Source organism: Lepus europaeus, chromosome X, assembly GCF_033115175.1.
Source record: "Lepus europaeus isolate LE1 chromosome X, mLepTim1.pri, whole genome shotgun sequence".
NCBI lineage: Eukaryota > Metazoa > Chordata > Mammalia > Lagomorpha > Leporidae > Lepus > Lepus europaeus.
This window is the reverse complement of record NC_084850.1, coordinates 83,471,773-83,484,940: the sequence shown is the minus strand read 5'-3', so window position 1 is coordinate 83,484,940 and position 13,168 is coordinate 83,471,773. Positions and strand designations below refer to the sequence as shown.

At 41.6% G+C, this 13,168-nt stretch overlaps 1 protein-coding gene across 3 annotated transcripts in view; it reads right to left on the bottom strand.

Moving 5' to 3' along the window:
* Positions 1 to 13,168, bottom strand: part of HDAC8 (histone deacetylase 8) — a 260,842-nt gene that overhangs the window by 138,948 nt on the left and 108,726 nt on the right. For all 3 annotated transcript variants that reach the window (XM_062184562.1, XM_062184564.1, XM_062184563.1), the window contains exons 8-9: positions 8,799 to 8,971; positions 6,368 to 6,462 (exon numbers count right to left, since the gene is read on the bottom strand). In XM_062184562.1, coding sequence (XP_062040546.1) covers positions 6,368 to 6,462; positions 8,799 to 8,971 — 268 coding nt within the window. The remainder of the gene's footprint in view (positions 1 to 6,367; positions 6,463 to 8,798; positions 8,972 to 13,168) is intronic.

Genomic DNA, 13,168 nt, shown 5'->3' with positions numbered 1-13,168 from the left:
GCCGGCCGCAGTGCGCCGGCTGCGGCGGCCATTGGAGGGTGAACCAACGGCAAAGGAAGACCTTTCTCTCTGTCTCTCTCTCTCTCACTGTCCACTCTGCCTGTCAAAAAAAATGATAACTATAACTAGCCACATTTTTGTAAACATGTATTTATTTGGAAGGCAGAGTTACAGAGAGGCAGAGCCAATGGCAGAGGCAGAGAGAGAGAGGTCTTCTATCCTCTGGTTCACTCCACAAATGGCTGCAACAGCTGGAGCTATGCCGATCCAAAGCCAGGAGCTTCTTCCGGTCTCCCCTGTGGATGTAGGGGCCCAAGGAGTTTGGCCATCCTCCACTGTCTTTCCAGGCCATTAGTGGGGAGCTGGATCAGAAGGGGAGCAGCAAGGATTTGAACTTGCTCCCATATAGGATGCCGGCACTAAAGTGGCGGCTTTATCAGCTATACCACAGGGCCGGCCCATTAGCCATATTTTTTATGGAGCTTTACTTTTGCTTGAAAGAATGCACCAATCATGATTAAATTCTTGAGTATTTGGAAATTTTAAAAAATGAAATGAAGCTATTACTTCATGGTAAACAACTGACAGTATGTGTTTCCAATGATAATTATACTTTTTGAGTGAAAATTAGAATTTTGGAAAACTTTATTCTGCCCCTGTGAACTTGATTCCCAAAATTTCCAGTGAGATCAGTGATATCAATTAATGTGATTTTTAAAATACTACATAAAATGTGACAACATGACTCCGAGAAGTTAAAAGTGTACTGTAGGGACTGGCGTTATGGCATAGTGGGTAAAGCTGCTGCCTGTGACGCCAGCATCCCATATGATTGCCTGTTCATGTCCAAGCTGCTCCACTTCTTCTTTTTTTTTTTTGACTGGCAGAGTGGATAGTGAGAGAGAGAGACAGAGAGAAAGGTCTTCCTTTTTGCCGTTGGTTCACCCTCCCATGGCCGCTGCAGCCGGCACATCTTGCTGATCTGAAGCCAGGAGCCAGGTGCTTCTCCTGGTCTCCCATGCGGGTGCAGGGCCCAAGGACTTGGGCCATCCTCCACTGCCTTCCTGGGCCATAGCAGAGAGGTGGCCTGGAAGAGGGGCAACCGGGATAGAATCCGGCGCCCCGACTGGGACTAGAACCCGGTGTGCCAGCGCCACAAGGCGAAGGATTAGCCTGTTAAGCCACGGCGCCGGCCAAGCTGCTCCACTTTTGACACAGCTTCCTACTAATGGCCTGGGAAAATCAGAAGAGGATGGCGCAAGCACTTGGGCCCTTGCACCCACTTGGGAGACCTGGAAGAAGGTCCTGGCTCCTGATTTTGTCCTGGCCCATTCTGGTTCATTGTAGCCACCTGGGGAGCATTCCAGCAGAAGGAAGATATATCTCTCTGTAACTCTGACTTTCAAATAAGTAAATAAATCTTTTTAAAATAAATCCATGACTGGGGCAGGCATCGATTGTGGTGCAGTGGTTTGGGATACCCGGATGCCGTATCTGAGTGTCGATTTGAGTCCTGGATGCTCTGCTTCAGATCCAGCTCCCTGTTAATGCATCCTGGGAGACAGCAGTGATGGCTCAAGTGCCTGGGACCCTGCAACTCACGAGGGAGACCCAGACTGAGCTCTGGGCTCCTGACTTAGGCCTGTCCCAGGCATTGTAGGAGTGAACCAGTGGATGGAAGATCTCTCTTTTGAATGGCTATATATATTCCCTAATATGAATGACATATGTAAGTATAGTTTATATAACTAATTCATCAAAAGTTCATAAAAAGTGGTATTTTTTGTTAGCAAGACCTACCTGATGTGTGTATGTCTGTGTACACACAAAAACAAACAGAAACACATATGAGGAGTCCTCAAAAGTTCATGGGAAATGTGTATTATGAAAAACTACCCATGGATTTCAAAATTTTTGCACCAAATACACTTATCTTTTAGTTTCATTTTCTATGAAGTTTTTAAAGTGCCCCTGTGTGTGTGTGTGTGTGTGTATTGATTTATTGTATCCTAGTTCTTTTTTTAAACTGTTTGTTTTTTTTTGACAGGCAGAGTTAGTGAGAGAGACAGAGAGAAAGGTCTTCCTTCCGTTGGTTCACTCCCCAAATGGCTGCTACCATCAGTGCGCTGCACTGATCCGAAGCCAGGAGCCAGGTGCTTCTCCTGGTCTCCCATGCGGGTGCAGGGCCCAAGGACTTGGGCCATCCTCCACTGCACTCCCAGGCCACAGCAGAGAGCTGGACTGGAAGAGGAGCAACCGGGACAGAATCCGGCGCCCCAACTGGGACTGGAACCCAGTGTGCCAGCGCCGCAGGTGGAGGATTAGCCTGTTAAGCCACGGCGCCCGCCTGTATCCTAGTTCTTAAGTAGTATTACCGGACTACAGAACACTCTTTTTTAAAAAATGGATTTATTTATTTATTTGAAAGGCAAAGTGACAAAGAGGGAGGGAGGGAGGGAAGGAGGAAAGATCTTGCATCTGCTGATTCACTCCCTTAATGGCTGCAACAGCCAGGTTTGGGCCAGGCTGAAGCCAGGAGCTGGGAACTCCATCCAGGTCTACCACATGGGTGGCAGAGACTCAAGCACATGAGCCATTACCCACTGCTTTGCTAGGTGCATTATCAGGAAGCTGATCACAAGCAGAACAACTAGAGCACTAACTGGCACTCTTATAATGGGATCCCAATGTTGCAAATGGTGGCTTAACTTGCGGTGCTGCAACGCCAGCCCCCAGAACATTCTTATACAGAATTGTCCAGGTGGTTCACTAAATTATCCATGGAATTGGTCTTTTTATGAACCCATGTCACCTTTGGGCTTTCCCTATGGCTGAGATACCTGGGCATACATAGGCTTCATTCCTCTCAGCTTTCCCATCTGGGAGCAAAACTCTTCTTTCAGCTGGGGCTGCTTCTTTACTCCATGCTTGGCTGACCAACCTGACTCCCCAATTGCTGGACTGAGACTAACTCCCTGATAACTGGTTTTATGGCATCATTGGCTTTATGGCATCAGTGGTTTTGTATCTCATGAGGGCCATGCTTGAAGTCTCATCCCCAATCACTCATAATATTTATGCTGGACTTCCCTTCCCAACTTCCTTCCTTGCATTGGTAATATAGCGTTTTCCCATGGATACACCTGTTTCCTATAGCTGGAATAGCTGGTACTTCTTGCAAAGAATAGGAAGTTGCTAGTGGGGTTAAATTGTGTTCTAGAGAAAGGTTAGATTATGTTTCCAATTCTTCCATCTTAAAAATAGAAATTCTATAGAAAAATAAAAATTCTCAGTGTGAATGTAGACACTGGTCATTAACTCATTTATTCAGCTGTTCATTCAGTGAATGAACACCAACTAGGTAGGTGCTTAATACTATTCTAACTACGGAGAGGGAATGCAGAAAACCAAAACACAAATAATCAAATGAATGCTACAGGCTATATGTGTTACAGGAGTACATATTTGAATCTCTTAACAGGTCTACTTTTCTCAAGTTTCTCCCCTTTGCAATCCATCTTCCACACTCTGCCTACTGAAGTTTCTCAAATCAAAGCTCATCTATTTTCATAGAAAAAGTGTAAGCTCTTTAGTGCAGCATTTAAGGATTTTCATAATATGCCCCATTTTCCATCCACACCTTAATTCTTCCTACTCTCTCATACACCCTATGTTCTACACATAGAAAATTTCTCATTGGTTTCCTGAGGCATCGGGCCTTTTACAATCTGTTTCCTCTGCCTAGAATGTCTTCCCCTAATTTTCACCTAGGAAATTCCCAATCAACCTCTAAGGTTCGGTTCAAAGTCTTGTTGAAACATTTCTCCTATGCCCCACATCTACCCTGAATTTGAGCACAATGTTTTATCATCTTTATTAAATGATGAGAGTGTTGAGATCACCAAGTTTATCTTGTTCATCTTTGTATTTCTGAATTCAGGCCTGAATAGGGCTTCACAAGTTGTAAGGGCCCAATGAGTGTTTGTTAAATGTATGAAGGAATAAATAAATGTGAAGGAAGAGCTCAAAGCACCTTGGTAGATTTTGATGAGGGTTTTCAAAAGTCACAAGTCTTGAAGCTAAACCTAGCAAGACAGGAGAGAAGTGGGGATTGGGTATCTAAAAGAGGAGGATTCTCATCCTCGGAGACGGAATAACACAAGGCCATGACTGAGGATGGAGACCGTGAGGTCATCTAGGCTGCAGCTGACTGCTGCAATATCTTGACTTTCCAGTAGCTAGATTTCTCAATTACATTTTCTGCTCCTGAATGGCAAGGTATTTTGCAGACTCCTTTGTATCCCCTTTATATTTGATGCATATCTCCATAGTCACTGTTCCTATGGTCTTATGGTTCTTATTCTGCTCTGTATTATAACTGTATGTATTTGTGCATCTCTCCAGCACTGACACCACCCTTTCTGTCCAACTGCTTGAGGCAGGGATGAGATCTTATTGTCTCTGTTTCTTCCAAAAACACCCAGCACAGTGCCTGGCACACAGCGGGTGCTCAGCAAATAATTTTTGAACTACCATTTGTTGATCTGATTTCAGAGGCCCACAGGTTATTTGTGTGCCACTGTGTATTGTGACACAAAACTTAAATATGCCTTTATACTGTGTAGTCTATTTCTGGCAATTTTCATTAAAATGTTATCATATTGTACCTGGAAGACTGTCATTTCAATTTTCTTCTTTGTTCCTTCCTGGATGACTCACATCTTTATACCAGAAAGATATGACAGAAGGGATTCACAAAGAGTTTGCACAAATTTATGAATGACATACTCAAAAGTGTCTGAGTATAAGAGAGGAGCATGCAAGAAGGAAGGAAAGAAGTTGCATTTCCAAAGTGCTCATTAGGTGCCAGCATCTGTGTGTTAGGTGCTTGACATACATTATATCTCACTTAATCTTGCAGACTATTTCAGTATAAACACAAAACATTCTGACCCATAAGGCTAAACTCACATGCATTCAGGCACACAGCTTCTCCAGGTACCAGAGCAGTATTCACCTTTATTAAAATGTTATCAATCTTTTAACACAAGTGAATCTTTGGATTAGCCTTTGGCATCTTAGGAGTAGAACACTCACTCTCATTTCAGGCTTTTGCAGCTTAAAACCCCTTTCTGACTTAACCTGATCCGTTTTTAAAGTCCCAGTGCTTTAAATTACAATGCAATCTGAGATATTCCCACAGCAATAACAGCGATTACATTTGTTCACAGCACTTACCTTTATATTTCATTAAGCCTCCAAATACTGAATAAATGTAAGTCAAGTCAAGAAGAGAGACTTCTATTAACCCTGACACCAGCAAATTGTCTCAAATTATAGTGTGCCTTCTATTTGTATTCTAGACATATTGAATGGGTTTTCTGAGATACATTTTATTATACCTCGCCCATGGTGTTAGGAGAAAATTGGAAGGAAATTAGTTTAAGTTGTTTCTAATTTTTAAAAAGTAATAGTAACTTTAAAAAGCATAATTCTCCCAAGTACACAGCTTCTACAATCTGGCAGAAATCATAACATGATAACCAATGTACCATCCCTAATCCTTGGGAAATAGCTTGAGAAGGTGGGGCTGCAAGTAGCGGTTTGTTATTTGAAGTCACACAGTCCAAGGCCTGTAGCTATACATCCTGATCTGTGATAACATGCTTCCTGCCAAGGCTGGGAGTAGGTAGGAATAGAAGGGTCTCATATAGCTTTCCATTACCTTATTTTGGGAAAACGAAAACAGACATCTTGGCTTTAGAGAGCATGAAGCTCATCTTGTATGACCAAAGAAAATGACAAGAGCTCAAATGACAGGCTTCACATTTTGGATGGTCCTGCCCCAACCTCTGTGTGCCACTAATTGCTGGAAAAATGCCACACCTGTCTTTGTAGTGATTATATGTTTCTTAAATTTTACATCAGTAAAAGAAAGTTGAGAGACTAGAACTACCACCAAAGAGCATGTGCTACATATCACCTATGGGACTTGTAAGAAAATAGACAAAAACCTAGCTTACGTGTTTTAAAAATAGCTCCTTCCTTTTTGGGGGCTAGAGGATGAAAATATGCACATATTCCAAAGAGTTCTTTGTGTGAACAGGTGACCCCCTTCCCACAGTCTCTGTAATTAATTGAGAAATTAAAGTTGGTTGGCCTTTGAGATCTCTTGTAAAAAAAAAAAAGGCAGAAGGTCTTGGATATTTTGGAACAAGAGTCCACTATTCTGCCAAGACAGTGTGTTATTGTTACTGAAGTGTCTCTCAACAAAACGGTATTGAGTGGTGAGGACGTGATTTTGATTAGGTGGAATGACTCAGCTCTTCCCCTTAAAGAAGAGAGGACTTGTCAGAGCCTTACTTACCTCATGATCTGGGATCTCAGAGGATAGTGTTTTCCCTAGGATGACCCCGGTCAAGTATGTCCAGCAACGAGCCGTGTTGGCAAGGTTGTAGCCTCCTGACTCCATCAAGAAGTGTGGAGTTAGGAAAGAATAGCCACAAAACAGCAGGAGAGGGAAGGGGGAAAGGAAGGAGAGAAAAATGCTTTAATAAAAGGGCTAAGAAGACAACTCCAACTTGCAGAATTTCATCTAACCATCCCTTTATGACATTATTAAACCACCTAGTAGGCTAACTTTGGTGGGCCAATCAGTTCATGCAGTGTGGAACTGGGAAATCCAAGGGCAACAAATATTAAACAGGCTCTCATCTGCCAACAATTATGTACCTGAGGAATCTAAGCTACTCAGTTTCACCAAGAGACTTTGGCAAGACTGAGATCCCTGGAACTTGGATCTCTGGAGGTGAACTCCACAGTGTGAAGGTTTCTGTGATGCATTTTGCAACAGTTTTATAAAGTGACTGCTGGGTGTGATTTGTATTTTACCATCGGAAGATCTGGCTCTAAAAGCATCCAGGAAAGAGAAAAGGAAAGTGCTGACAGACACAGACTTCCTTCTTTTAATATCAGCATTCCTTTTTGCCACAAAACATAGGCCTTGGTGGCAGAGATCAAAGAGAGTGAGCTGAGGAAAGGACCGCTGATTGATGCTCTGCCCTATCTCGTCAGGTCCTGTCACAGTCACCCAGCAGCCATACTACACTGGCTAATAATCAGCATATTTTTGTGCTGAGTAGATGTGCTCTGCTATGCAAGCATTAGAACATTGGCCGTTAGCTAAATTCCAAGAGTGTAAGGGTACAATGGGATGATTTCCTTACCCCAGTGCAGCCTAAGGGAAATAGAATCTGGTTTATTTTAGGTAGGACGACTATATAAATTATTGTCCAAAATGGTATACTTTCAAAGAGAACACCATTAATCATCACACTGGGATAACAAGTATAAACTGGGATATCTGGTCAACCTTTTCTTATGCTTGTCTACTATATGAAAGGCCAGAGATGTTGAGCTTCTGAAGTATATCTCTGTTAATTGTCTGTGTATTAATGGGGGCTGAAACTTTCAGTTAAACGGAACAGGAATTACTTCAAACAAATTCTGAATTTATAAGAGACTTATTTGGAATTATTGTTTCATTTCAAAACTGTAGATTTTGCTTAATAAGCTGTCTCTAGCACACATATAATATGATTAGATTTGAAAACAGTCCATTTATGCACAAGCATTTCCAGGAATATATATATTGCAAAAGAAGGCTTATATGAGTATATTCAAAAGCCAGAACTTTGAGCTAAGAAAGCAAAAAGAGTTTAGAAAATGCTAACAGGTTCTTTGAATAAAGGCTGTAGTGTAGAAAAAAAGTCAGCCAGACACATGCTGTAGAAAGGTCTTTTGCCTTCCTAGCTGTACCTGAATCATAAGCAGCATCCTTAGTGCTGTCAAGGAAAATAATATGTCATATAGTACTTATTAATTTAATCTTTTCTTGGGTTGAAGTTAATATATTTCTTGCCAGGTTTTCGTAAGAGGTTGTCTCTTGTAAGTGCCTTTAATTTTGATCTTTCTAGGGTTTGAGTGTGAGGGTGTTTGTTTGTGAGGGGAGACCAGGCCTGTATATTTTTGTTGAATGCTCTACATAAGGCTTCCCTGTGATTTCCCCTAATTCGGTTTTTATAACAGGTTAGCAAAGCAACAGACTATTACTTCTTCCATAACACATGCACATTAAGCTCAACCTGCTTGATCACATTATTTTAACATAACAATCCAGTCATCCAGTGAAATAAAGATTATGCCAGGTAGGTAGACAGGAGATTGTAAACAAGGCATCTTCAAACAAGGTGGCTGAGGTTGTGGAAGCTCTTTTTCTCAAATGTACAAATACTTCTATTGAATAAACCCAGATTTTTGTTGGTTAAGTTATACAAATAACAGAACACACTGAAGGCAAGAATGCCAAAGAGACTCTTTGGATCTCTCCATTTTGCTTCATTATAACAAATTCATGCTTTTAGGTGTGGGGGGAAGAGTGATTATTGAATTCAGCTTATATATTTAATTAATTCATCTGTTTACTATTTATATGAATAGTTAGAATTTCAGTTTTGGTATACTTCCAGAAGACAATTATTAAGACAAAGGACTTTTGCTTCAGGAATCGAGACTTCAGAGTGCCAAGAAGTCAAGGCACATGCGAAGCTGAGGAAGTGTGTCGGATTACTCCCTCCATGCTCATCTGTGGAGGTAGTAGATTTCATTAACTCAGGCTCCTAGGCCACAAGCAGGTTGGCATTATCCAAACCAAGGAAGCCAAGTTTTTCTCAACCATCAGTGGACAAAATGTGGAAGAAGGTCAACAAATTCTCCTAGTAACCTTCCTTTGTACTCACCTCCTCCCAAAATGAGTGTTGCCAATTGCCACTGAAGGACATACTTAAGACACTTGCCAATTCCCACCGGAGTCATGTTAAAGGAACACATGGGGTCACCAGCTATGGTATCAGCTCCCAACTGCAAGACCACTGCTTTGGGATTAAAGGCTTGGTATGCCTCCTTCAGTACACTGTAGATAAGAGAAAGGATACAAAATGTCAGAAAAAGATTGGTCAGTTTGGTCCAGTCATAGTGGCTGGGGGGTTTGTTGGAGGTAAAGCTGAATCAGCAAATAGTTAAGGAAAAAAAGCCACTCTCTAAAACTCATCACACTTTCCACCCAAAAAGGATGAATTAGACTGTATGTACATTATAAATGAATAAACTTGGTCCAAAAAATTCCCCTCACCAATAAGCAAATTTGTTCTTGTGTTTTATAACTCATACTTCCCTGAAATATTAAGTAAGTGTCAACAGCCATGGGGAATTGTGTATACTTATTCCATTTTAAAAACTGGGAAAATAAGTCATAAACACTGGATAGTTATTAAGATTGTGGCAATACTTAAGAGTTTATCAGCTAGTTATCACTGGGGGCTGGGAGTGAGAAGTTCATGCTTTCAAAGCATAAATGTTATCAGCTTATCTTTTATTATGCAAAAAGCTTGAGGGTTATGCAATGCAATCCTCTCCAAAGCATATGTAACCAAGGTATTAGAGGGCAAGGAACTGTAACAACTGACCCAAAATTATAGTGGGTAATACTGCACATAATTTTTGGTAAAATCATTCAATACTATCAAATCAACCTAACTGCTTTTTTCAATAGCTAGAAGCCTTACAAATGAAAAGGAAGATGTCAATTTGACAGATGACCTTAGTCAGACTTCCAATATTATCATTAATTGAACACTGACAATGTCCAGAATGCATTCCTAGGAGTTATAAGGTCCCTGCTCTCAAGGGGCTTACAATCTACTTTCCAGACAAAACATATACCGGTCCTCAAGGGCCTGCATAACTCTTACAGAGACATATAAACAAGTGCAAATTAACATACTTCAGAGTTGAGAAAATACAGAGTCAAAAAGTGATCGAAAATGTTGAGGTTAATGACCCCTTCATAATCAACATGTCAAATTACACCAGTGCAGCAAAACTAGAAAAAGCCCAGATCCTTCTGAAACTGCAAAAGGAATTCAGGGATATAAAATGCTGCCCTCTCCACTTCATATGTATCCAGGGTATTGAAAGCATTGAACAGTGTTCAGCCACAGAGGCATTCTTTGACTCAAAGGACTGTTTGCTTTGATTTCTCATCTATACAAATATTGAGTGACTGCAGAGATTTTAGGACTATTATAAAAATTATGACATATAATCCTTAATATAGGAATATTTGGTTCTACTCTCTCTTTCATGTGCTTATCTCCTGGGTGCAGAGGGAAGATAAGGCACCTGAACAGTTGAGAGGACATTTATTGAGCATCTACACGTACAGAGCACCCTATTAACTGCTGCTGGGAGACACTGAGCAAGGTGTGACGTATGTTCTGAAAAGATTTCTAGCTTAAAGGGGGGTGGGAGCAAGCAAGACTAATGTTATTTTTATTTTTATTTTTTGACAGGCAGAGTGGACAGTGAGAGAGAGAGACAGAGAGAAAGGTCTTCCTTTGCCGTTGGTTCACCCTCCAATGGCCGCTGCGGCCGGTGCACCGCGCTGATCCGATGGCAGGAGCCAGGTGCTTCTCCTGGTCTCCCATGGGGTGCAGGGCCCGAGTACTTGGTCCATCCTCCACTGCACTCCCTGGCCACAGCAGAGAGCTGGCCTGGAAGAGGGGCAACCGGGACAGAATCCGCTGCCCCGACCGGGACTAGAACCCGGTGTGCCGGCGCCGCAAGGTGGAGGATTAGCCTATTGAGCCGCGGAGCCGGCTAATGTTCTTTTCATTCATTCTTTCCCTCACTTGGCACACATTCACCGAGGGCCCACTATGTGCCCAGCATATAACTGTACAAGATGCTGCAGGAATAAAGATGAATGTGGCACATCTCCTATCTTCACATGGCCCAGAATAGAGGGGGAAGATACAGACTATATCAATAAACAATGAAAACACAATGATAACTGAAACATCATAAATACAGAGGAGGGAGGGATCAACTTTTCCAGAGGTTAGAAAACGGTCTACAGAGGTAATCCTTGATTTAGGCACTAAAATATGAGAATGATGATCAGTCAACTCTCCAGATGGCTAAAAACGAAAAATGGTGATGATAACAACAATTCCCGGTGAGGATACAGAGAAACTAGATCACACATAATTTTGCTGGTGGCAAGTGGTATAGCCACTCTAGAAAATAGCTTAGCAGTCCCTGTCAAAACTAAAAATACATTTAGCATACAGGCAGGCAATTGTACTCTTGGGCTGTTTATTCCATAGAAACTAACACTTATTTTCTCATAGGAACTGTATATAAATGTTCTCAGTGGTCTTATTTGTAGTAGCCACCAAACTGGAAACAATTCAGATGTAAATAGTAAAAAAAAAAAAAAAACCTGGTATATCTATACCATTAGAATATTGCTCATCAATAAGAAAAAACAAACTATTGATATGGGCAAAATATGTGGATGTATCTCAAGGAAACTATGCTGGGTAAATAAAGCCAATCTCAAAAGAATCTATACATTATTCCATTTAAATAACATTTGTGAAATAATTACTATAGAGATGAGTAAGAGATTAGTGATTGCCAAGGGTTAGGAATGGGTGTAGCTATAAAGAGGTAGCATGAGGGAGCCTTGTGGTGATGTTACAGCTCTGTATCTTGATTGTGACTGTGATTATGCAAGACTACATGTGATAAAATTGCATAGGGCCAGAAACACACACACACGTGGGTGATTATAACTGTTTAAATATGAATAAACTCTATTGCTGACACCAATGTTAATTTCTTGATTTTCATGCTGTATTTATTATACTTGTGCAAGACAGCAACACTGGGGGAGGCTGGAGGAGGAGCTGTACATTTCTTTGCAACCTCCTGTGAATTTGTGATTATTTTGTAATAAAAAGTTTTTAAAAAGTATAGGAGAGGGGCCAGCGCGGTGGCATAGCATGTTAAACCACTGCCTGCAGCACTGGTATCCCATATGGGCACCAGTTAAAGTCTTGGCTGCTCCCCTTCAGATCCAGCTCTCTGCTAACACGCCTGGGAAAGGAGCAGAAGATGGCCCAAGTGCTTGGGACCCTATACTCATGTGGGAGACCCAGACGAAGCTCCTGGCTCCTGACTTCAGCCTGGCCCAACCCTGACCATTGCAACCATTTGGGGAGTGAACCAGCAAATGGAAGACTTCTCTCTCTCAGCCTCTGCCTCTTCTTCTCTGTAACATTACCTTTTAAATAAATAAATAACTAAATAAATCTTTTTTAAAAATTGTAAAAATGTATAGCCATGTGCGGTTAATATAGGGGAGTCGGAGGCAACGACGGTTATAAAGTTATAGGTAGGGGACTAGGATTCAAGAAGAAAGTGCATGTGTAAGAGCATGCAGGCTTGAAACAGGGAGTGATGGGATGAGGCTAGAGAAGTAACTGTGGGCTACACATGCCAGGAAAGCTAATGCATTTGAATTTTTACCTAAAGGGTATGAAATGTCTAAATACTGTGTGTAGCTGGCATTGTGGGGCAGTAGGTTAATCTTCTGCCTGTGGCGCTGGCATCCCATATGGGTGCCGGTTCTAGTCCCTGCTGCTCCTCTTCTAATCCAGCTCTCTGCTATGGCCTGGGAAAGCAGTGGAGGATGGCCCAAGTGCTTGGGCCCCTGCACCCGCATGGGAGACCAGGAGAAGCACCTGGCTCCTGGCTTTGGATCCGTGCAGCTCTAGCTATTGCAGCTGTTTGGGAAGTGAACTAGTGGAAGGAAAACCTTTCTGTCTCTCCCTCTCACTCTCTAACTCTACCTTTCAAATAAATAAATAAAATCTTAAAAAAATAAACACTGTGTGTGTGTATGCACACATGTGTTGGGGACATGATTATATTTCCATTTTAAAGATGCTATATCCTCTAGTGTAGGATACACTACAGGGCTTTTGCAATCATCCACACCAGCGACAGAAGACAGATTAGGGAGATATTTCTGGAATATAATTGATGGGATAATACAGAGTGACACTACAAGAAAAGCATATACCTATAATAATGAGTTCTTGGTAATTAGGAAAGAGGAAAGGATAAAGGGAGGCATGTGTTACTAGAATAGTTGTCTTAATGATAGCAAAGCAAGGAAAACAAGTCCTTAAGGAGTTCTGATGAAGAGGGCTCTGGATGGACAGAGAAAAGGTAATTAGAGGCTTTGAAAAAGAGTATTTTG